Source organism: Cyprinodon tularosa, unplaced genomic scaffold (genome assembly GCF_016077235.1).
Source record: "Cyprinodon tularosa strain WSP-4 unplaced genomic scaffold, ASM1607723v1 ctg131, whole genome shotgun sequence".
In the NCBI taxonomy this organism is placed as follows: Eukaryota; Metazoa; Chordata; class Actinopteri; order Cyprinodontiformes; family Cyprinodontidae; genus Cyprinodon; species Cyprinodon tularosa.
This window is the reverse complement of record NW_024038126.1, coordinates 502037-528601: the sequence shown is the minus strand read 5'-3', so window position 1 is coordinate 528601 and position 26565 is coordinate 502037. Positions and strand designations below refer to the sequence as shown.

General features: G+C 35.8%; 1 protein-coding gene across 1 annotated transcript; it reads right to left on the bottom strand.

Moving 5' to 3' along the window:
- Nucleotides 1-3697: 3697 nt before the first annotated feature.
- On the bottom strand, nucleotides 3698-14429 carry fscn2a (fascin actin-bundling protein 2a, retinal). Its single transcript, XM_038277427.1, has 5 exons — nucleotides 13332-14429; nucleotides 10038-10194; nucleotides 9673-9794; nucleotides 9419-9586; nucleotides 3698-5789 (listed from the first exon to the last, which is right to left on the bottom strand). Exons 1-5 carry the CDS (start codon nucleotides 14152-14154, stop codon nucleotides 5584-5586), a joined length of 1476 nt encoding a protein of 491 aa, XP_038133355.1. The 5' UTR covers nucleotides 14155-14429; the 3' UTR covers nucleotides 3698-5583.
- Between the last annotated feature and the right edge of the window lie 12136 nt (nucleotides 14430-26565).

Below are 26565 nucleotides of genomic sequence, written 5' to 3'. Positions count from 1 at the left end.
GGGTGTGTGTGTGTTCTCATTTTTGTTAAGAGGCTGAAAAGTAACTTTCTAGAGCATAGACTACCTTCATCTAGTAATGTCGGTCTATTGATTTTGATGTATTGATTGAAAATTGTTCATTATTACCTTGGTTAATTAACATCTAATGTTAACTGTACTGCATTTTATAGCGGTAGGGTAAAATGCTTGTCTTTGTTCAAAAGACTGTATTAACTGTAAAGACTGTCTTTTACATCAGCCTGTTTTCAGGGCCTTTTTTTTGCCTACATATTTGTTATTTTTTGCTACATGCCTCCCCATCTTCTTGCCATATGTTTCTATGGCATAAATCAGTATCTGTGACCTGTTTTCATTTTAAAAAAAGAACATTGGCACAAACCTAGCCTGTATGTATTTTTTTGTATGTCATCGAGAGTATTTAAATGATTTTCAATCAGGAAAAAAATGTGCGATTAAAATGCGATTAATCGCGAGTTAACTCAGGCATTGATGCGATTAATCGCGATTAAAAAATTTAATCGATTGACAGCACTAATATATATATATATATATATATATATATATATATATATATATATATATATATATATATATATATATATATATATATATATATATATATATTCTGTTTCTATTCTCCCACTCTGCAGAATCTGTTAGTTTAATCTCTAACGTTATATAGATGTTGGAGATCGGCCTGTTTTTCTAATGTAGTCCTGTTTCTCTCACTGTGACTGGTTGGATATGGTATCTTCATCCTCTGACATGGGAGCTGGCTCGGAGCTCGTCTGCCTGGCTATGTGTTTCCTATCTCTGCTTCTGTCTCGTTGAAACCTAGTCGGCCTTGGCAGATGGCCGCTCACACTGAGCCTGGTTCTGCTGGAGGTTTCTTCCTGTAAAAAGGGAGTTTTTCCTCTCCACTGTCGCTACAAGCATGCTTAGTGTGAGGGATTGCATTCAAGTCAATGAGTTGATGCAATCAACTGGTTTTCCTTAGATAGAAAAGTTTTAATCAATTTGACTGTATGATCTGGTGAACTGTAAAGTGCCTTGAGATGACATGTGTTGTGAATTGGCGCTATAGAAATAAACTGAATTGAAATTGAAAGACTTTACTTATGTGAATTTGTTATTCAGATCCCCAAACCTTTTAGTAATTTATTGAAATAATTCTTTTAAAATCTAAACCTACCTTAGTCTCATCACAGCCTTCCCCTGCTGTCATGATTGTGCCCTTCATGGACTTCTGATGAGTTTCTTTTTAAGTTTTCAGTTCCACTTTGATTTTATGTTATTCTGTTTTCTTGTTAATTAGTTTATTTTCCATTTTGTGTTATTATTAAGCAGTATTGTATTTTTTGAGTTACTCTCAGTTGCCCCCTCGTGCCAGTCTCCTTTCCCTTAGCTCCCTCTAGTTACTTCTGTCTACACCTGCTCCCTGTCAGATTATTAAGTCCTCCCATTGTTTCAGTCTCACCTTCTGTTACTTTTTGCTGATTTCTTGTTGTTACTTGGCTCCTCATGTGTGTTTTCTCCTGACATGTACTTGTTTTTGGTTTTCTGTATTTTGTTCTCGGATTTAGTTTCTGTTGCCTTTTTGATCTCATCAAACTTTCAAGAACTCATCCCTTCCACCCTCGTATCTGCATTTGGGTCCTCAACCAACCTCGACCCAACTTTGACACCTGCCAGTTGTATTCCCTTATCTTTATGACAATATTTGTTCGATAATAATCTCTAAAAGCACAGCCCTCTAAGACTTTCACCGAACAGCAGCAATTAAACTAAGATTATGTCTACATAGGTTGGATCTGTTAAGTCAGTGACTTGTGGATGTAACAGGTTTTATTAGATTATATGTAGGGAAGGGTCAGCATAAAGTGAGCTGAATACTCGTGTATATCATTCAGTTTTGATTTTTCTAATTTGAAAGTAATCTTTAAAAGCATGTAGTCCCTGTAGGCAGCACTTTGTGTGTGATATTGCATAAAATGCCAATAGACAGTGATCTTTTGTGCTTGTAATGTGACAAAACTTAAAGCATTTTAGACATTAACAATTTACCTTCCAGAGCTCTCATCCTCTGCAGTGAAAAAAAAAAAAAAAAAAAAAAAAACACGGTTTAATTTAACCTTTTGTTTCAATATATGCTTTAGTTGTCCAGAACAACACTGGCTGTAGGCTATAACCCAGCCAAAATGAATGTACAGCTATAAAACAATGCCAGTGACATTTATAGAGTCTAGCACTCAGTGCTGAGGCTAAAATACCATAACTGAAACCAAATCCTTTAACACAATATTAGTTTGCATGAGGACCTTTCTTGTGAAATGATATGTTTTTGCAACAAAAGATGCACTTTGTAAAATCCAGCAGGAAGATTTAAGGTAACAATTTTCTTAGTGAGAAAAATAGGTACCGGTAATAAATCAGGTAGGGGAACAAGAAAGGCATATATATATACCTATATATAGATGAAAAAAGTGTAGGTTTGCAGAACTGGTGATGTCCCTTTTCATATGTGTAAGAAAGGTGTGTGATGCTTAGAAAAAATGAGGCCTGACTCTAAACAAAAATTTACATTTACATTCTGTGAGGCTTGCATCAAAGGGAACTTGCAGTGTGCAAATATAAGCCTGCATTTTTCAAAGGAACATACATCATAAGGTTCAGCAAATGGCAACTTGGTAATTTATAAAAATGCAGTTGTTTAGAAACCCCTTGCATGGTAAAGATTAAACATTTTTGTTGTCGATTCCTCATTAAAATCCCTGAAATGTTAGTTTCACAGCTCCTATGCTGCAACATAATGAAAAACAAGAAGAAAGGTACACATTGCCACCTAGTGTGAATGATAAAAAAAACTGCCTCATTGAGGTCTAAAAAGCAATAGTTCTCTGAATATTATTCAGGGCTTATATAAAGGCTAGTAGAAGCCACTAAAGTTTTAACTGTGTGACAGATGGTTTAATATTTAACAGTCAACTCGGTTACTACAGGCTGCATGGATCACATGAATTCAAAGTGAACACTCTTCTGCAATGCTTAACAAATGGTATGAGGTTATACTTTTATACTGTTTAGTTTTTGTTGAGCTCAGTGCTGTGTTATCAGGAACAGAAAAGTCTGTACCTGTACATCTTATAGATTGCAAGGAAAAACCTTTCCAGATCTAAGCCAAATTACATTTTCTTTTTAGATCTTTAAAAAAACAAGCCATGCTTATTCAGTCTTGCTCTGATTTTAAAAGTATCATGAATTGATATGGCCTTAAATTTAGGGCTGTCATGAGGTTTTTAGGGTTTGCAATTTCCTTGTCATTTGTCATTAGGGGAATCTGATAAAAAAATACACTTCTTAGAAAATTGACAAATGTTTTCAGTTGTTTTAATATTTTTCACCTTATAGAGATTAGTTTTACTACAACTGATCAAACCCTTAAGTATATTAAATTTGACATAGCATTTTTTTTTTCTGATAAATCAACATAAAGTAGATTATAATTTTGAACTTACTGTTAGTGCCCTCAGTTGTCTTCAGAAGTAACATAAAAAAGCCCAATTTGCTGTAATCTAATCTTACTATAATAATAACCAAATAACTCATCATCACAGGTTTTAGACAGGGTTGAGTTATGAAATGAAATGGGAGGAGTTTTAGGTTGATATGTCTATCAGGATGGAGGCCATTTCGATAGTTTATTTTAACCAGTCAGATTTGTTTTCTCCATGTTTTATTGTCAACATTTTCAAATTGATATCAGAAAACACACACGATAAACATCATGATTCCATCAACTTATGAAATACACTCTAATATAAGAAAGAAAAAAGGTTTTTCTGTAAAGCTAATACAGGTTGCATGATTAACCCAGCAATTTATAACTTGCAGCCAAACATTATGTCTATCAAATGCAGGATACCTAATAATAAATAACCATGAATTTCTTATTATTACCTATGAGAAAATGGACTAATACAGTTTCACGTTGTCCTGTGTGATACACATCTAAATCTAGCTTGTAACCCTTTTAATGCATTTAGTGCTCAGTAAAAAGTAATGAACTCAGTTCATTCAAAGTCGGAACACAAGGCTTTTCCTGACATGGTCATCAGGAAGCTATTTGTCATGTATTCAAAGGGAGTGTTTGTTTGAAGAGCTGCTGAGAAGATAAGAATGATTGATATTACTTGGATAGGAGACACCACAGCGATGCAAGCATTTTTATCAAAACATCTTTGAGAAAAACATGAAGCAGAGTCTTCAAACTCATTGTGGCTGTAATTAATCAATTATCTCATCTTGTTCTATGCAGCATAAAAGATTATAAATATACTTCTCTGTTGAGTCGTTGAGGAAAAGGAAATAATTATGCTTTCATTTTTTCTCATAATATGTTCTCTACTGCTTCACTAAGCAATTTTGTTTTACAGAAATATCTGTGTTAAAACAAGCATGCAATTATCTTATTTCTCACCTTTAAACACAAAACGCTGAAGCGAAGCGATCTAGAGTGTATTGTGAGTTAAGGCAGAACCATAGAGAAGAACTTTCAGCTGGATATAAGAAATGTGCTCCTTTGTGCTTTTTTTCTTCTCTGTTCCTGACATGTTGAAATGTGGTTTTATCATGTTTCCTCAAACATGCAACTTTTCTGTCATAGTTAATAATATTTATTGTATGCACACAGAGCACTGCTGTGTCCATTGATTTTCTTTCTATTTCTGCCAAATTTACTTTTAATTGTCTTTTACGTAAGCTGAAAATGATCCATTTGGATTAATCCAAGCAGCATTTATGCATCCATTTCCTCTTTCACTAAAACAGGGCTTCAGCTCAGGAAAATACAAGAGTAAAACTTATTTAAATGCTTAAATGGCAAATAAAACAGCAAAAAAACATTAATATACCCACCTAAAAGTACTAATCTTATCATAAATTGAAAACTTGCATTTTATATTTTGTTTATCAAACAGGTTTTTGGTAAAGAGAAGAGTTCCTTCTCTGCTTTAGGTTTGGTCTGCATTCTTTACACTATGAAATATATTTTGCTTTTGGCTAGTGGAAAGTAGCAGCAGTGCAAACAGACATGCTTTTTTTGCATTCATGCCCCTATTTTTTGTAAAGCTTAAGAAAAAAAACAATATGAAATTAGTTGTACAGAAACACATTGTCTCTAAAATCAATGAACAAATGTTGTTACTCATCAGTACATTAAATAAATATGGATGTGATAGATTTGGGATTTTCACTAATCTATTGTTGGTTATCAATGTACATATTTCAACAAAGCATGTTTCATGTGATGTTGGCATTTTACTTTTCAGTTCAAAGACAAAACATCTAAAATTCACAAGAAAATGATCCACACAGCTTTTCTAGAGTATCATATTCTTTCAAATTAAGAAAAAACAAAAAACAAAACAAAAGAACAAACAGAAACAAAGAAACATAAAATGCATGGAATAGGATACCTAGTATAAAAATAGGCAAGTTATGATGTCAGTCCATGTCATTTGACTTGATAAAAGTGGGTCTTGCACCTGAAAAAGAGGTCCTCATTTTGGACCTGGTGTGAATGGATTAGTATTCCCAAAGAGAAGATGCATCAACAGATGCACCATCACACATAAGAGTGCCTCCTTGGTCTCCACGAAGGTACTTGCCATTGGAGCCTTTAATGGCGACACGTCCGTGTTCTGGAAACTCAAGAAAAAAGTCCTCTGCCTTTTCACCATCTGAGCATACGAGGCCACTGCTTGAGACATACCAGAACTTCCCATTCACACCTGCATAGAGATAAAAATCCCAAAATCAGACGGTTTTTGAGAACATGAAACATACCGTAATAATCTTTATTGACACGGGGATGAAATGCACCACAAATTCCTCCCAGATCTTCCAGCAGAGTTTTCTGCAATTAAGTTCAGGCTTTCTTCTGTTTTTAGTGAAAGTCTATGTAGAGATAACCAAACAGAAATAAAACCATTTATTTGGACATTGAAATAACCAACAGAAAAAAGGACCTGCTCTAAGGCTTGAAGACTCTAAGAATCAAATGGTCACAGGTCCTAACAGTGTGTTTATATGACCATCCGTCAATTGGATTAATTGTAAACTGGGATTGTGGGATTTGTGTGTATGAGCTTGTGTTTTGGCATCAGAGTGAGGAACAATTATTCTGAAATCACCAACAAATGTTAATATATTCTTAAGCTTTCAGGGGTCCATGCATAACTTGGAACGGACAGGTTATGGCCCCAGGCATTTTCAAAGGGCACCCCATCCCAACCCACCTCCTGCTCTTCCCCATTGCCTCAGGACAGACTAGACCTGGAGTCAAGGACACCAGCACCATGCCTTCATATTTTGACCTGTGCCTGGCCAGGCACTACCTGTACCATGTTCAGCACAAAGTTCTGCCTTAGTCTCTGCTCAATCATTCTCCTCTACTGGTATCATTCTCCTCTAATTGTATCGGCTCCTGCATATTCCTCTTCCTTCTGCATAAGACGACAAGCAGTCCTTTTGCTCATTTTCTGGAGGGTCAAGCTGATTCCTCCGTTCCCTTTCCAGATGTCTGACAGACACTTCCATGTGTAGTCGATGGCTTCAGTCCTGCCTGCAGTTAACAGCACAGAGCAGCCCCCTTTTTTCTCCTGCTGTACTGGATTCTATTTTATCATCACCAGATGAATCAGCCTTGTAATCCAAAGTGTCTAGCTGAAATTGCATCATCTTCCTGATCCTGTGTTACCCTTCTTCTTTCCATTTCTTCTTCTAATAAGCCTCTCCATGGTTACTCCAGACCTGACGGTCAGCCTCTTTTCAAAGCACTCAATGAGTTCTCCACACCTCCTAGTGTGCATCTTCTTCTGTGGATTCTTCCATCTGCTGATGAGCCCTAGGACAAGGCTCTGCATAGGTTATTTCAGTCCCTTAATTTGTGCCTTCTCCAGTCAACCTCAAACCTAATCTCTGTTCGCCCCCCCCAAGGACCCCTTCACCCACCTTCCTCCAAGGCCTCTATGACACTCTGTTTCTCAGTATATTCCATAATGTTTTTAATTTAACGATAACTTAATTATGGTCTATTGCTGGTGTATTATAGTTCTCCTTCCTTAAGGTCATAGTTAATTTTTCTCATTGCTTAAGTCCTTGAGTCTTTGTCCAGCCGCTGTGTCAATTAGTCCCTTACCTTCTGCCTCAGCTGCTCCTCATTATCTTCTGATTATCAAACTGGCTTCCAATGTCATTCTCAACTATTCCCTAATTATTAAATTTCATAGTTTGCCATTGTTAACATTGTTGGTCTGGATCCTCTCGCTATGATTATTGAAATCAAATTTCCTTTGGTTGCATTTGTAAAGTTTTCCTTTTTTTATTATTAAATCTAGATTAAGCTATTTCCACAATCATGTCTGGATTTTGGATCCTAAAACAACCTTCACAGTATGATACACTAGGCATTGTGTAACATAAAGTGTGAATGTTAAAGCAGTTTTTTAACGAAATTATCATCAACCCTTCAAATGGTGAATTATCAAGGTATGTGTTCTATTAGGAGATGAAATAGAATAAAAATGAAATAGAATACAATTTAGAAACTAAAGAAATAATGTAAATATTAGGGGGGGGAATGTCACTGTGTCTGACATTCACTAATATTGTTAAAAACATCTCAGGAAATGTTTAAATGCATACTTCTTAATGTAACCTTAAGATTGTTGTTGTTCAGTTTTAATATCTGCCAAGGTTCCCTTAAGTTGTGGCCGTGTGTATGTGTAAACCACTACTTGGAGTTAGGATTTATGTTTATTATTAATAAAAAAGGATTTTATAATGCTGGAAATAACTAGATTATTCTCAAGGTTGATCTTAAGGTTAGGGGAAGATTATAGAGACATACCACCTAAATATATATATAACAGCCTATATTGTTAATATATATATAGATGACTCTTTTAAAGGATCTGGCTTGATCAAGTTACCGGTAACTCATGTCCAACTTAATTATATTAAACTTGTCTTGATTAAGAGTTCTTTACAATAGGATTATTTTTTATTAAATGTTATTTAAAGAGTGATCGCTCAATAAAGTAATTGGAATAATAAAGGTCTTCAGAGGGCAAAAGCCTACATTAAAGTGGCAAATAAGATTCATTCTGATTCTGTTTAAGACCTCTGGACCGATCCTCTTTGAAACAATGAGCTGTAAGCTTAGAAGAAGACCAAACTCAGCAAATAAACATAAAGCACATTCAAGCATTATACCGCCGGTCTTGATCAAGTGTTTCTTAAAAAATTATTTTTAATCATAGTGAGATCTTCCTGAATAAATAAAGGTTACATACATACACTGAGGTAGAAAGTGATTTTTTTTGGGTTGTTTTTTTTCCCTTCAAAATCTGGGGAGGATGTATTTAAAAAAAGTATAATAAACTACTCTAGTATAGGTATTTTCAACTAAAACATAGCCCAATTTATTAAAGAACTTAAATTTTGGCTTAAACTGGGTCAAACAGCAGGGAAATGATCCAAAGTATAGCAACACATTTGAAACAGATGGGTCAAAAATCAAGGGGATTAATGACCCATGAAAGATCCAGACCTCAGCCCAAATGTTAGATTGTGGTTGGGGTTTTAAAATATAAAAAGACGCCAACAAACCATGAAACTCCAAAGTTTGATGTGAAATAAGTATTCCATTAATGTAACTATATGTTTAGCACATAAAACAATTTAATCATGCTCTGCAAGTAACTGGCTTATAAGGTTAATCATTCCATTTACTACAGTAACATTCCTCTATATATTACTATTGACAAAATAATTAACAATATCAACAAAGAGATTTTGATTTAAGCCTGAAACTGTTCTTACATTTTGCCATCAAAATGTTTACATAGAGGTCACTGGATATTCTAAAATCTGATATCTGTTCTCCAGAGAAAAGCCAGATTTGTGTCAGAATGCAAATATTTTGATTTTTAAGTATATATTTAAATCTTACATATTAAATGCCCATCAGATCAGAAACTTATTGAAAAGCTCAGCACTATAGTGTAATGCCATTATCCTGCCACGTCCGTCAGGCAAGCTACATCTAGCTTACCTAAGTACTGATCTCGGACAAAAGCTTATAAAAAAATTTGAAGATGCTTCTCTCACTTATATGATCCTGCATGGATCATACCACTTGAAAGATGGTCAGGTGTGTGATCAGTTTGCTCTGAATTTGTTGACATATTTTTAAACATTCTAAATTCTACATCCTAACTACTGCTCTGCTCCTGAGTGTACCCCTGAAAGTTAATCTATTTTGCTAAGCTGGCATATTAACAGAATTGTTAATTAATGGTTCTGTCTATGCATTTTTTAAACAAACAAATAATATATCTATAATCGAAATACTAACTTTTAATGTGATAGGCTCCATTATTGAAGAGCAAATTGAAGATATCGTAGACCGATCGATTGGCATCCAGGGTGTTGGAGTTCTTGTGGTGACACACAAAGCCGTTCTCTCCACGAAGGATCAACATTGGGCGATTGATGAGTTTCATCAGAAGTAATTCATCATCGCCTGTAATAAATGACACATTTTGTTCATGTTGTGCGTCTTGGCCGTTTGTGGGGGGGCATTTCTGTAAGTAGTGCGAAAGCACTTACCTGCTGTATCGCTGACCGCAGAGAGCTGCCCGTTTTTCTTTGTGCACACGTATTTTCTATTACTTGCCTTGAGTGCTACCCTGTGTCCTCGCCATTCAATGTCAAACATTGTGTTGACCTCCCTGTAAGGAAAAAATGTGGAAGGGTGAGTGGAAAAGCAAAACTAAGACTTATGAAAAATGTGTAAAAAAAAAAAAGATTAAATTAAACAGCTTAATAGGTAAAAAAAAATAATCTTTTTTTGTTTTTTTTTAGTTGTCATTTACTTGCCCTACAGTTGGTAACTGGTGCAGAACCATTGTCAAGTAGTTAAAAGCCTATAAGGAAGCATTATTTTCAATGCTTTAATGACTACCGGTACTTACACCTCTGTGGCAGTGGACTGTATCTCTCCATGTGTCACTAAAGTCCAGTAAGACCCTCCATTGGTCCTAAACATTGGCTTTTTGCTCTCCTTATCTATCTCCATCTGGAAAGTCTCCATGTCAGTCTCCACATCCTGATTGGCTGACACGCTCACTCCTGTCGACAATAGAGAAGAAGACACCTCTGTTAACGGAATGTTTGTAGGATAATTTAAGACAGATATTCCTGCTGAATGCCATTTGAATTTCATCCTAATTAACAGTATATTTACACTTATACTTACGACAGTTTCCAAAATTATCATGTACTTCCATAAAGATGTATATTAAATGCTGAACTGTTAAATGCTTTAGGAGGATGGGCTCAAATTATAATCTTTCTGAAATATTATCGAAAAAATATTATTTTGTTGCCACCATTTAGTACAACCGGATCTAATTAAATTGGTAAATTATATAAATCTTTTAAGAAGAGCCACTAAACTAGACTAGAGTACATATTGCAAAATCATCAAAACGTTTTGTTCTGAATTACTTTAAAATATTACAACTCTACAGACAGGAATGAAAATATTAAAATAAAAAATAGTTTGTCACTTTGGACAACATTTTTTATTTTTTTTTTGCAAAATGAATTTTATTTTTATTTTTTTTACTTTTTTGTAAAGTTGTTTTAAAAGAAGAAAGGGCCGTAAAAAAAACGCTTGGATTTATGGTACTTAATTTGGAGGTCATTAGATAAGTCATAAGCCCAGACAATAATGTGAAAACCATGGTGCCTGACAAAATCATGCTTTGAGGATTTTTTTCCCCAACATGGGGAGCAAACAGGTCAACCTAACTGAAAAAAACAGCACTTTATAAGTATATATATATATATATATATATATATAGATTAACAGATCTATTGATATGAATTGATAGATAGATAGATAGATAGATAGATAGATAGATAGATAGATAGATAGATAGATAGATAGATAGATAGATAGATAGATAGATAGATAGATAGATAGATAGATAGATAGATAGATAGATAGATAGATAGATAGATAGATAGATAGATAGATAGATTCAATTGTGAAACAATTCTGGGGAAAAGGAAATATCTAAGGCACTCATACGCATTCATCTTCTGTCTTTTATCCTACATTTCCCCCTCAATTAATCTTTTATTCTACCGTAAATGAGCAAAGTCCTCTTTTAAAGCGTTTTGCTTTTAAAAAAGAATCTTAAAGAACAGTTTGGTGACATCTAGTGGTTTAAATAGATAATTTGGCGGTTCACTTGGAACATTTGGAAATAAGATAAGCATTCTTTTGGGAGGTAAATAATGTAAATGTACAGAGTCTAAATTTCCAACACAATGCTACACAATATTAATATGAAATGTTGATGTTTGATGAAGGAGCTCAGTCGCAGGAATTGCGTATGTGTTACAAAGAGAAAAGATGCAGGGGACAGTATTTTCTCATGGCTCTTTTGAACTTTGGATGTTTTGCCTTATATTTCCAACAATAAAAACATGAAATCATAGGAATCTAATTCTCATTTGAAATTGTAGACAAATAATTATTTGGAGGGAATAAGCCATGCATTATCTTTGATCTTCTTTTCTGAACCATAGCCCATAAGCAAAATTTTATGTCATCAGCTCACGAATTTCCATGTATGCTAAAGCAGTGATGCAAGAAAGCTAGATCAAATTTGCACCCGTCTTTCCTTTCAGTAGCTCCCATGTTTATTTTTACACAAATGCTTCACTTGCACCCAGCATAGTGTTGCCTACCTAATCTGCATGTATAAACTCTGGTTTCTGGGGTGTGTCAGGTCTTGTGAATGCACAGACACATAGCCTGTAATTGAACTGTGTCTGCTGGAGAATAAATTAGGTGCCAAAGAAATATCCTTCAACCTTTCTCTTAATCCTGTTACAAAGCTAATCCCCCTCAGTCTTCCCCTCCACCTCCTCCTGTTTAGTCGCATGCTGTAATTCCCTCAGTGGCGAAATGCAAATCTGCGCTGCAGGCCCCACTAAGCAGCTTTCAATGCCTTGTTCCCTACAAAACCAAGAGCTTCTACAAGGCCAAATACGTCAGTTTAAATTTTTGCTTTTTGTCCGGTTTAATGAAGATTGAGTGGCAGTTTGTTGAACTGCTCCTGCTAGCTTTTTTGTTTTATAATGTCTTCAAAAAAAGGATTGCCAACAACTTAACTTTGAGGCATATGCGTTAAAACTTTACAAATAGCAACAAAAAGCAAAATGTTCTATTTAAATTCAATGAGGTTTATGTCGTAATTGAATCTCAGAAGTTTGGAAACTGCAACAGACAAAATTACATTACAACCTTTTTTTCACTTCTTAAAAGCAATGAGAAGAACACATCACCTTGAGTATAAATTCCACCACTTTTTTGATCATATTAGTTGTCTTGGGATTCATTTAGTCAAGGAAGAATCATGCAGTGCCTTAGGAAGGCTTGTGTTGTGAACTGGTGATGTTTAAGTAAACTCATTTTGATTTATTAATGGCAAATAAATGACTGGCAACAGGACTTTTAGCCATTGCTAGTAACTGACACCCCTGTTGCTTAGATCCCTCAAAGAGTCATTTGCAAACCACTTAATCTTCATGGGACACACAGTGAAAATGACAAAGCCCATTACCACAGTGACCTCCACAATATGGCTGCCAAAACTCTGGATCCAACATTTACTAAACACCACATTAGCTTCCCACTAATAAGTGAAACTGCTTTGCTGTTTGTTTGCCACAACTATAAATAATACTTTACTAAACAAATAATACATCTGTAAACAAAACCAGCTATAAAGTTGCTTTATGAGGGTTTCAGCAAGCAAGTAACATTTGTAGAACGCAATGGTTCTTTTTGTAATACAAGGGTCTTAGCTACTTTACACACTCTTGAGATTTAGTTAAAAAGTTAAATCAAGAGAAAAGCATGGTACTAACCCAGAACATATCAACACAGTGAAAACATTTATGCAGTTTTCAAAAGCTTTTGTACAAAAAGTCACTCAACCATTAAAGCAATAGTAATAATTGATGTTAAAATCATCGCCGATGTTATTTTTAATTTTCGAAATTCTGCCATTATTATTATCTCAAAACTTAATTTTACCCAAATCATTTCAAATAAAAGCATTCTTTGTCAAACCCAGGTTTTTTTGTGGTTCTACCAGCAACAAGAATGACAAAAAGTGGCATTTAAGCACTTTCTCTAGATGTAAATGTTGAAAATATTTGACTTGGATGTATCAATGGTTGTTTACCTTGCTTCACTGAAACATATCGCTTATTGGCAGCTTGAAAGACTACTTGTGGATGACTCTCCTCCAAATCAAAGAGCTCATCTTTTCCAGGTTTGGAGCATCTGCCAGAACGTAGCGTGCCAGTGGGGCCCACTGGAGCAAGATATTTCCCGTCGCAATCCTTAAAGGCAAGCTTTCCAGACTTCAGTTCGAGCGTGAAGCTTGTTGCGTTGGAGTTCTCCTTCACAAGTTTGCCGTCATTACTGAGAAAGCGACTGTCGCAGGTCTTCAGACTGTATTTTCCGTCCTGGTATACCAAGGTGACCAGAGAGTCCACCCCCCAGGGAATATTGCTGTCAACTGAGATCTCTCCATCGGAAGCAGACAGATGGGCATAACGCTTTCGTGCCACACTGAGTAGGCTGGCCTGTGGGTGTAAAGCCAGATGAACAGCCCATAGCTCTTGTTCGCCAATAGCTTGAGCAAAGCAGGACAAATAGTCTGCTGACCCTCCAAAGTAACGTTGGTAAGGTTCTGATTGCAGTGCCCAGCGACCATCAGACTGCGGTACAATAAGGAAACGACATTCTGGGTCAGGCTTTTCTGCCCCACATATAATCTTTCCCGCTTTGTCGGAAGCAAGGTAGCGTCCTAAGTGGCTTCGGAGGAAGACAACTTGACCATCTTGCTCATCTTGTTCTAAAGTCCAGATTTGTTTTTTCTTCAGGCTGATTCCTGAGGCATTCACTTTGAAGCCAAAGGCCTCAGCAGTCAGGTAGCGGTTCTCATAATTAATCAGACCAAACTGCAGCTTGAGAGCCTTGTTAATCCCGTTGGTGGGCATGCTTGAACAGGCCACACGTTAACGCTGTGAGCAGAGAGGTTTAGGACAAGCAAGGAAAAAGTCGGATGAAATCAGTCATGAGACTAAAAATCAAAATGCTCGTTATCTTCTTTCTTCTGTTTCTCTCACTTCTGTTTCTCTCACAGTAACTCCACTTTCTTTCTTGATGACCTATTGTAAAATTCCTTCCTTCTCAAGTCACTTTCTATGTTTTCCCCAGAGAGCTTGCTCGGGTACTTGTTCTCAGTTCCTTAATGAGTTAGGATTAAAATCAGCAGGACACAGCACCTCAATCCAACAAGCTGCTGACGTCACATACCAGTGCACCAACCAAAGACTCCCCGCCTTTCTCTCCTTCACTATGGACACTCCGTCGATACTTTTTAAAGTCTTTCTCTTTTTTCCAGCTCTTCTGTTTTCCTTCCACTCCCTGCCCCTATTTTACCTATTTGACACATTCATTGTTCAACAGGCCATTAGCTGAGTGTTACCTACATTGAGGTTGACATCTTAATGGCAAGGCTAACCGGAGTAAGGATAATCCTTGTTTTGATCTACTGGTGCACCACAGTCTTAATGGAGAATGTCTCCAGAGTAAAGGTGCTGTTTCTTGCACCCTGCATGTTTTTTTTATTTTTAAGTGATTCCAATGTTATATCCTGTTTATTTGAAGGAAATAATGATGGTATAAACACATTTAGAGACACATGCTGCAAATGCTTTCACCTGTATTTAAGAACTGGTGACCCAAGTGAATCTCTTTTAAAGAGAACTGAATCTCAATTACATTTAACTGAATGGCTGGCTCAAAAGCATCTAAGAAGCTTGATCAAAGTTATGACAGAAAGGATTTTTCAAGTTTACTGGATTGCACGAGCTCCTGGGCGGGAGCCTAACATTTGCTTAAAGTTTCTTGAAATATTTAAATTAAATGTGGAGCCAAGAAGAATTTGAATAGAGCAAATTTGAATGCCGAAACACTTTTTTTTCCCTTCACTCTCACCTTCTCAGATTCCCACTCTTGTTCTTTCTGATTTTTCTAAACCGTCCACTTTTATACTGGTCGGTACGTAATAAAGTAAGATGCAGCTCTAATGTCCCACTATGACCTTTGTCACACTGCATGCCATGATCAAGCCTCGTAAGAGCATTACAGTCTTCTTTTACAGCTTCCTAAATATGGTGAAGCTAAAGCCCAGGAGAACTGTACACTTTAAATACAAGGTGGATATAAGTGGGAAGATCCAATAAGCTGGAATTCACCATGTACAATCTGTATTTTTCAAAGCATTTAGGAAAGTGATTGCAGTTCAGTTCCACATTAAGGTTTAAGACAATCTTTATCTAAGGAGAAAAGTTGATCTGTTGCAGATCAGGAAGCAGAGTCATAGTTTAACACACCTCTCTGCAGCTTCTCTGCGGTTACCCACCCATTACTTATCCAGACAGTGTCTTCCCAAAAGCGAATAAATATATAAAAAAATCTTGATAGAGCAAACCATTATATTCAAATTAAGATTAAAATGACTGTAATTGAGTTGCCCTGCGATGGACTGGCGACATGTCCAAGGTGTACCCTCCCTCTCGCCCATAGACAGCTGGAGATAGTTAATGGTTTGATCTGTGATAATCAAATTGATTTACTGTATGTGGTCTCACAGAAACCTAGATGCAGTAAGAAGATTAATTTAGCCTAAATGAGGCAACTCTCTTCAGCTTTTCAAATTTGCATATGCGTAGAAATTCTGGACAAGGAAGAGGAGTAGCAACAATCTTTCAGTCAGACTTATTCATTAGCCCAAAGTCAGTCCATAGTTTTCTTTATGAAAATTGTAAAGTAACAAAACATCTGTTGTTTGTAAATTTGTATCCTCCAACACATCCTTACTCTAATTTTAGTGATCTATCTAATTTTAGCGTCCATCTGATTTAGTGTTAAATACTGATGAAGTCATTATAGTGGAGAATGTTAACATTCATGCCTAGGTGACAGCTTACAGTAACTGCAGGATAATGCTATCTTGGAATCAATTGGCTTTATTCAAAATGTGTATAGTCCCATGCATTCTCATCTTCATATTCTGCACCTTGTGAACTGGCCGTGAAAAAATAACAGGATTTCCTGACACTCTGACCACTTTTTAGTAACCTTCAAACTTACTTTAACAGAGTTCTTCTCATCCAAAAAGGAAGTTTCACTTTAGCAACGCATTGTCAGGTTGTGCTGTAAAGTATTTTGAAGAATCTGTTCTATCTATGTCTTCTGTAACCATTTAATTTATTTATCTTCCCAAATTGATGACTTTATGTATGGGGTTACCTCATCTCTGTGCACTGTGCAACAACCTAGTCCTATTTTAAAAAGAAAAAAACTTTAATAATACTGGGAATTAAGAATAATCCTAGATTTTCTTTTTTATACAGTTGCTAAACTCACAAAGAACAACAGCTCTTTTGAACTGCCCCTTCCCCCTGCTCTTAACAGTAATGATTTCATGGGATTATTTATACATAAAATTGATTCAATATCAATTCAATATATGGTACCCATCTAACTGGTTCATCTCTAGTGGTGAGGTAGCATCTTGGGTAGCTGTTCAATCTAAGCTATGTTATAAATGTTTTGATCCAGTTGAGCTTACTGTACATGTTAACAAAATTATCTAAACCTTCTTGGTCTAACTTATATGTTAGTCCCAGTTCCACCCAAGTTATTAACGGAAGTATTCCCTCTGACTTCCGCCTCCATTTTAGATATGATTAATATACCCCTGTTACAGTATCACATGTACTACATGTACCATAGGCTTTCAAGGTAGCTGTAATTAAACCATAACTTAAGAAACATTCCACATACAACATTTATTTTCATTTTTTATACACAGAGTGTATACAAAACAAAATTTTGTTTTGTACAGCTCAAAGTGCAGCAGTGATCAAATGTAAACATTGTGGGAGAAATAACACGGTGCAAAAAACGCATTGATATGGTCAGTTTGATGCAGAATCTGTGACATGATTTAGAGTTTTTTCAACAGTTGTAAGCTGTCTGATGGCGATGTGGAAGAAGCTGTTTCGGAATCTGCTGGGCCTGCTTTGAATGCTGCGAAGCCTCTTCTCAGAGGGCCGCAGGAAGAACAGTCCATGGTGGGGTTGTGAGTGTTCATTGATAATGTTGTGGGCTTGGGACACACAGCTCTGGGATAAAATGTCTTTTATGGATGGAAGTTCTCAGTTCTCTGCAGTTCTCTCTATTCTTCTCACCTTCTTCCAACGTGCGGCACTGCAGCCCCCACAACACACAAAGAAAAAGCTGGTCAGAACACTCTCTATGTTGCTTATATACATGTTCCTTAAGATGGGTGGGGGCAGGTCGGTTCTCCTCATCCTCCGCAGGAAATATGCATTTGTGCCCTTTTGACCAGTGAGATGGTGATTTCAATATCCTGTCCAGGATGATGGTGAGAAACTAGTTGATGCATTTGTTACTTTAAGGCTGGAGTATTGTACTTCTTTAATATCAGGAAGTCCACAAACTTTAATCAAATGCCTTCAGCTGGTCCAAAATGCTGCAGCCAGAGTTCTGATGCAATTGAAAAAGAGAGATATTTCTTCTTTCTTAGTTTCTCTTCATTAGCTTGTTGAATCCAGAGTTTAAATTAAAATCCTCCTTATGTATAAATCCTAGCTCCATCTTATATCAGGGATCTGATTGTTCCTTATGGTCCTAACATATCACTAATTCTGCATGTTTACTTGTGGTTCCTAGAATTTCTAAATGAGAGTATAATGTGAGGTGGACCATAACTCTGTGCTTTTTCCCATCTTAGAGAAAAATATAATCTGGGATGATATCAGTAATTTTCGTTTTTAGATAAAAGAGTTGGGTCTGCTTTTCATTGTAGTCATGTTTTACTTCTAGACACAGATATTGACTTAACTTCCACTGTGACTACCGGTATGTGCTTTCTCTCATCCCTTGCCATAAAAACTGGCTTAGAGCTCATCTCCTTAACTGTTTCTGAAGGATGCTCACACTGAGCTGCTTCTGCTAGATGTATTTTTCCTGGCAAAAGGTATTTTTTTTACTTCCACCATCCCTTCATGGATGCTCAGTGTGAGGGATTGCTGGAGATTTAACAACAAAATGCAAGCAAATATCATCACTCCAAACATATCCAATGTCCAGGAAGTCAGTGCACTCAGCTGGTTTTTCTTCGACATAAACTTTTTACTGATCTGACTACATGATTTGATCAAATTGTGTCTGTAAAGTGCCTTAAGACGAAATGTGTTGTGAATCAGTACTATATAGATAAATGTAATTGGGCTGATGGTTTTCTTTAATATAGATCTATAGGAAATTAGTGTTGACATTCGAATAATGAAATGTACAAAAGCATAACATTTATATTTTATTTGTGAAAATAATGTCACATAATGGAAGGGGGCATATTTAGGACATTTAAGTATATACGTTTACGTATATATCTTTCAAAATCACATTGTTTAATATTTCAAGGCTGCCTTTTAAACTTCAAGACTTTTGTCAAATATTTTTTATGCTATTCTAAAGCATAGAATATTGTAAAATTAATTGTTTGTTTGCACAAACTTGGCAAATAAAGCTGATTCAATGTGACATTTTCCGTAGAATTCCTACTGCCTGAACTGGTGTCACCTCTTCAATTCTGCCCACAGACTGTTTATAAGACTGATCAGGACTTTTTGATGGCAGCCAAAAGAATTACATCCTGCCACTCATTTAGCTGTTCACTATAAGTACTCAGTATTAGCCAATATGAAGACACTTTTTTGGCTAAGTATCAAGTTTTGGGATTAAATCTTAGGATGTTGCTTTAATACTTTGACATATTTATTTTCCTTATGATATCATATAATAAAAGGTATTGTGCCTCAAAGTGCAGGGAATGTTCATTGGCATTTAAGCTCCAAAGGAACTAATATTCATTACCAACAAACATTTTGAATTTAAGATCACAGGGCAAGAGTGACCTCTGGCTTTTATTCTTTTGCTTTTGGATTAAGGAAGTAATGGCTCCCTCCTCACTGAGGGACCTCAGCTCATAAACATAGAGGACTAATTTCACTGTTGATCAGGACACTCTCCTAACTAGCTTTAACCTTCACAAGACATTTCCTTTGTGTTCAGTGGTTTATTTAATTCAGTTTTAAAATACTTTATTGATCCAAAGACGACATTAAATATTGTCTTCTTCCTGTTTTTCCTGAAATTTAAAAGCATACACAGATCATGCACTCCAAGAAAGCGAAACCCGGGGACACAGGCGTTCGTTTTGCTTGTTAATGTTTTGTAATCCTAGCTGATCTAAAATTGGAGTAATGTGGTTTTATTACAGTAAACAAAAAAAGTTAAATAAAATGATAATGCAAAATAAAGCAAACTGGATCACAAAATAACTCAACCAGTTCAGCATTTTAGAAATTCAAGGTATTCTATACTCTAATCAAGTCAGCCTTTTTGTTTTGTTCTCAGTCAGCAAAACCATGTTTTCTCTGCAGCAGTAAAAGATATTTGACATTCCCAATATGCATTAACTAATGAGTTCCACAGCTCTGCAAATCCAATGATCAGCTTTTGCTCCTTTGTGCACATTTCTGTGATAATAGTGTTAACAGCAAAGGGCTGGGCACGCAACTTTGGTGTGACCTATTGCACAGAATTATAAATGTCTTAAATTGGAGTTAGCTGTTTTATCTAAGTGCAGAGGTTCCAGAGCTTAGTGACAGTTTCCAGACTAGACAGGACAGCAGGATTCTATATGGAGCAAGATTTTAAGATTGTTAAATCAATATACAAGATGTTGATGTAAGTGTATTTATTTTTCCAGATGTGGGTGCCATACTTTATGGATTGTTTGGGTAAACTGGTGCAAAAAGAAATGCCAATAGACATGACTTACCTGACCTACCTCTAATTCATAGTAATGCTTAACAGTAGAGTGTTTCATTTAGGTACAATAGCATAAGGAATTATTTCAATAATGATAAAATAAAGAATTAGTGACCAAATACAGTTTAAATAGGTCAACAAATGCAAGTTTGTATGCATGTTAAGGTGAGATTTAAAAATGCATTCATCAGTTAACCCTAACATCTGACCTAAATATAATTATTTTTTTTTATAGTTGTGTTAATTTCCTAAAATGGGTGAGAACATCTACTTGTTTGATGTTTTTCCGGCTACTGAAAATAATTTGGGAGAAGGCAAAAACACTAGGATCATTGTGGTGGATTTGCTAATTACATTACTGATTGAGACCTTAAAAATGTCCGGCTTAGAGCACAGGACCCAGAGTCATCAGGATGTCCTAAGAATTTTCTCAGGTAAGGTTTACACTATGACTTTTTGAAAGACTAAAGACCAATGCCTTTAAAATAAACACATATGATTTTACAAAATGTCAGTGCAGACTTTCCTGAGTTTTACATTGAAGCATCCACAAATCAACAGATTTGGAGGAAGTAATAAAAAATCCTACCCAGCACATCTCTCAGTGTTGGTGTGATACTTGTTGTAAGTTAAAAAAAAAACAGAACTGCTAGACACAGCAGATTGATTCCACAGCTGGAAAGCTGCTGCTCATCCATAAAGCAAGCACCTTTCTGAAAGCATACTGACAGGTTTCCTCAAGAGACTTCAAATCCCTCAGTAATAACTAGACACCTACAGTTCCACACGCAGTCTTCAAAGCACCAACAAATGGAAAACTTAAAAAAGCCTTACAATTAGACTTACGCAGTAGACTCTTTACATTTTATTGTCTAACATTTAGCTTTAGTTATTTTCTTACAGTTAACAAGCAATAACAGAGACTTAATTCTATTTGCTATTACTTGTCATCTGAAAACGTGTGTATTTTTTTAAACTTTATGATGCCAAACTGAAGCACGTTTTTCATATTTTCTCTGTCATGCAGCCCTTTATTAAATTCACAACTAGCGGTGTGTCAATCGGTATAGTGTTTTTCATGCGACTTCAGCATCTGCTCACTAGGTGGTAGCATTGGTTTATACAGTGACTTTTGGTGGTGCATGCCAGAATGAATTTTTATATATATATATATATATATATATATATATATATATATATATATATATATATATATATATATATATATATATATATATATATATATATATATGATATATGTCATTAATTTTTGTTTAGAAATTATCTCAAATTCATAGTAATGTCTAACAGTAGAGTCTTTCATTTAGGTAAGATAATCTAAGAAATCATTTAGGGACCAAAGACAGTTTGAATAGCTTAACAAGTGTAAGTTTGTATGCATGTTAAGGTGAGATTTAAAAATGCATATCAAAAGTTTACCATAACATCTGACTTAAGTATAACTATTTTGTTTTGATTGTTGTGTTAATTTCCTAAAATGGGTGAGAAAATCTACTTGTTTGATTTTTTCCAACTACTGATTAATTAATCAGTAGCCGGACTAATTTGGGAGAAGGAAAAAAACATAAAAAGTAGAAACATTAAGCCTTCTCATTTAGGGACTTAGTGAAAATGCATCGTGAGAGTTTTAGATTTAATATAGTTGCTCTAATTAACAATTAATAAGTATTTTTTTTGTATCTGTCTTCTATCAATTGTCTTTAAGTCTAAACGGGCTATCTGACTAACTAACACACTAAGAAAAAGTTAATGTTTTTTTTTTTTTTTTGCTTTCTTAACAATTTACAACAAAGGAAATTTTATTAAGACATCATTTGCTCAATTTTAAAACCTTCCTCTCAATTGACATAACATAGGCCAATCCAAAGAGCATGTTTATCAGATTTATTCATTTAAACAAATTGAAAAAATATGTTATAGCAAAATCACACTGCAATTTTAAAATGCAATTAAAACCAGCCTGATTGATAGGATTATTGAATATTATGAGGCAACACTTTAAATGTGACAATTTACTGCATGATTTTCATTTTATTTTTCATAAACTTCCAATTAAGACACATAAAAGGTTTTGTGTTTGTTGCAATTTATTCCAAGCCAATAGAGGACAGCATTGTCTGCTAGCTGGAACTAAACATGACTTCTTTAAAGATGTGTGTGTGTTTAATTTTGTTGGAATTTGTAATAGAAGCAGCTTAGAAAAGGAACAGACAGGAAATAAAATAAAATAACACTTAACCCCATTCCAGTTAATCTGTACTGCTATAAATTACATGAGACATGTTTAAAGGTGTTTTTTTTAAATCAATGTTATTCATACGCAAGGTTATGAAATCTAATCTACTATGAAGCCTGTTTACTCTGTAATTTAACTTAGTGATAACTTAACAATAACAGTTACAATAAGAAAATATAGACAAAGACTAAAAAAAATTATTTAATTTAAAAGAATTATTTGTGGACAAATAGAGAAGAAATTAAGAAAATAAGAGTCCACCTTTCCTTTACATAGTTTTATTTTAATTTAAATCTGAAATTTCTGTCTTTGCCTAAATCCAATGACCAATAACTGATGAAATGTAGGTTGTTCAACATTCATATCAGAATCAACCTGTCCGTATAAAATACATTTCTCTTTCTTGTTTTCAAATGTAAGCAATGATTTCCCCTTTTTTGTTTTTATTTACAAGAATGCTAAACGTCCAAATTTACAGGGATGAGTCTGGGAATCCGGCTCCAAAAACTCATTAGAAGATGTGTTTTCAGACATATTCAAACAAACTCTTATAAACAAATCAAAAAGTGAGCACAGATCTACTGTTACAGGACATAAACATGAATGAAAATTCCTATCATTATTCCTATTATTATTTAATTAAATAATGTCCCAGACCTTTTAAGATGAGACCATTTTTCAGTTTTCCATCCATTGATACCTAGCCTCAATTTCTCTGCCTGTGTTCCATTTTAGGGGCCAGCAGTCGCTCTGTTTAGGTTTTATCATAAAGCATTTTCCTTGTGCAGTTGTGTTGGGGTAGATTGAGAAGAGCCATCGTGAGGAATTTTAAAGTGATTTTATTCAAATTGTCACAGGAGTTATGTAAATTTTCCTCTCTATCTGAAGACAGAGGAATTATGCAGAAGAATGAAGTGTTCAAGCCTTTTGGCAAAGCTGATTCTATGATGTTTCTTCTCTCAGAATATATTTAGCATAAACCGGTCACTTCGGCCCTATTTTGTCCTTGAAGCAGATGAGTGTTAAAAAAAATCGGAACAGTATAACAAACAGTCAAAGTGAACATGTCCTAAATAAGACCCAGGGATCCAAAAATGTAACTTATTTGCTCTCCTGCTCCCATTGGACCCTCTAAAACCAGCAGAGGATAACAGATGAACTATGAGACAAACCGGTTAAAGTAAAATGTAGAACGGCTTGCTTGACTGAGATTCTCCTTCCTCAGCAGACTGGCGCTCACTGACCCCATCAAACCAGCTGTTCATTCATCTACAGTGCGAACAAACCAAAGGCAGCTAGAGACAAACCTCCAGCCAAGTCTCTGCCTAGGGATTCCTGGTTTTACACTGTCTGCAAAAATATAAATTCTATTTAAATTTGTTGTTTTTTTTGCCCCCTTTTATTGACATCTAACATTAGTGAGAAAACAGCATAGTTAAGGCTAAGGAAAACATTAAGCAGGTCATAAAAAAAACAATAAAAAAACAATAAAAGAGAAAATAAAGCTATCAACCTCAAACAATCCATATTTTGGAAATGGAAACTGTTCTGCTACACTAAAATTTCAAAAAGTAGTCATCTACCTAATTTTAACAAACTAGGGAAGGAGATAATTAAATCAAAATAAAATCCGAGAGGCCCAGGGTAACCAGAGGAGCTGCAGAAATCCAAAACCTTACTAGTTCTGCATGGCACAATGCTGGCATTAATGAAAGAGGTTGCAAAACCAATGTAATTATTTAAATAGAATCATTTAAATTGAGCATTTTGCTACAACACATCTTATGAGATGAGACAATAAGTAACTTTTTGGCTTCCTATGCTGTGGTGGTAATGTGAAAAAATGGTGTGAAGATTTTTTGGAAGGCAATATGTATTTTCATAATAGGGACTTTAAATCAGTCCTTGATTGCCTGGTAAATTTCAGACTTTTAAAGGGCTGGATGTATTTTCTTGTTTGCTATTAGAGTGACCCAAACTTGTCTCAGAGGAGCAGATACAGAAGGCTGCTCATGCAGCAAGAGACAGGGGTGTAGCTCAACACGAGGTTATTGCTGTCAGTGTAATACATTATCGAAAAAGACACGCTATCTCTCAGGTGAAGCATCCTGTAAATAGGTAAGCAGTAAAAATGGCTGAGTTTCTTATTGATGAAGCTACAGTCTTGCGGATGGAACTCAGCTGCTCAGGCCTGGCTCTTGCCTCGACGTAGACAGGGTGGGCTTTGAGGGACAAGAGTTCTCACATTAGTGTCATTCTTGGTTCACTGACTCTGACATCAGGTCTAATATTTGGCCTCAGCTGCTGCCATTGCAACTATTCAATGTGTCTTTCATTTACAGACAGCGATCATGTGATCTAAAATGGCGCATGTGCTTGCTCTATGAGAGGGAGGCATTCAAAAACTCAGTTTTTTTGTTTATTCCTCGAAGTGCAAGCATATACATACATGGCCATTTTTGCACAAAAACTTGCGCTTTAGCATGCCCACATGCAGGTCTGTTCAGTCAGACATTTATATACAAGCAAAGCCTTTCAAAAGAGCCAGACAAGCATCAAACTCCTAATTTCTCCTTTCTGAATTTTTACTGCATTCCCACACAGAGAGACAGTAAATATGGAGTTCTCAATACGAGAGAAAAAATACTTTGAGCTTGAAATAAAGCTTCTTTGGTACACAGCGCTGACTCAAATGCTTTAAATTGCCTGAGGTTCTTTAGAGGGTCAAATGAGCATGTTTGTTTAGTGTCCCAGCCTTTTCTGTAAAGGGGGTTGTTTCTGTGCCACAGCCAAAGGGATAAGAGAAGGCAGCCAAAAACTATCTCAATTCAGAACAATGGAGATTCTCCTTGTTTTGTTGACCTAAATGATAAATCAGAATGTTGAGTAAAAAATATGGTTATGGTCACAAGCAACTGAGGAAAGCTTTAGAGATGATAATTCTAGAGAAAAGTGGACGGCCATATTAGCCTATTGATTGAAAATTAGTCAAATGAAAATGTACAACATCCTAAAGACGTTGGGTCTTGTCATACTTTGTGGCATCATGACAACATATTTAATTGTGCTCTCTTAGCAAAATTAGCTAGTAGATAATCTGCTTGTTGTCTTTATTATTGGGAAGTCTTTAGTTTTTACACCTTTAAACTGTTTCCTTTCTTTTCCTTCTAACATTAAACATGCTGCTCAAACCGCTAGAGAATGCTGTTCCAGCAGAATGATGCTGCCACCACTATGTTCTGACTCTTGAGCCCTATTTACACTATCCCTCTGAAAACGGTCCTTCCGAGTTCGGACCGAGCTTGGATCAGTTAACTGAGGCTTGGGACAAACTGAACAGGATCAACCTTTTTATTCAACTATTACTGTCTTTTTCCATAAACTTCCATAAAGACGGGTCAGATTTGGTCCTATTTACACCAAAAGTTTTCTTTTCACTTACTTTTACTTTTGAATCATATTTCTATCCTCAAAGCAATTTGAAATGCATGCAATTCACAAGTACACACTACTTTGCGTTCAATGCTCAGATACAATCAAAAAGAAATTCAGTTAAATTTGTGGCTGTAGGCTGAAAATTGAGAAGGTCAAAGGGAAAAATTACTTTTACCAGGCACTGTGTATTGAGCTCTTGTTTTTTAGTGCTCCAAGCGCTGGCTTTGGGTTCATCTTCAGTACACAGAGAAATGCCATTTGTCCCGACACACACACACTTACACACAAACACAGTTTCCTCAAACAGACTTTTGTAGCTTGTCTGACAAATTGAGCACATTTGTTCACGAGAGAAATTTTCATTGAGCAACTGGGTCTTTTCTGTGTCTCCGGTTGTTTCTCATTGAGAGGTTCCCTCCCCTCCTTCTCGGTCGGTGGGTAGATTGTTTACAGCAGGAAGTGTCTGGCATCCTCTTTCTTGGCATTGGGAGACGATGACTTGGCTGCCGCTGGTAGCCCGACATCATTCACAGTTCCCAGCGCCCGCTTCAGTGTAATTCATGTGCTTTTGGGAGGCATCCTTACCGGAATAGAAAGCGCTTCTGCTGATTATTCCGTCTGTTTTTGATTATGTCCTGGACGGCCACTGAGGACTAGTGGACAATTTAGCCATCATTCCTAGATAGGTAAATGGGGCCCAGGCTGTAAGGTTTATTCTAGGGTTCATAACAGTTGATTGGCTCAAATTTGCAGTTGTTGAGGCAATAATTACTGTTCAGAAATA

What these genes read in the sequence shown, in the direction of transcription:
- fscn2a (XM_038277427.1), bottom strand. Translation starts at nt 14,154, where the DNA reads ATGCCCACCAACGGGATTAACAAGGCTCTCAAGCTGCAGTTTGGTCTG. An exon ending in CAGTCCACTGCCACAGAGGT is followed by an intron (nt 9,795 to 10,037) that starts GTAAGTACCGGT and finishes TTTTCCTTACAG; the next exon opens with GGAGGTCAACACAATGTTTG. An exon ending in TGGAGCCTATCACATTAAAA is followed by an intron (nt 5,790 to 9,418) that starts GTTAGTATTTCG and finishes ATCTCTATGCAG; the next exon opens with GTGTGAATGGGAAGTTCTGG.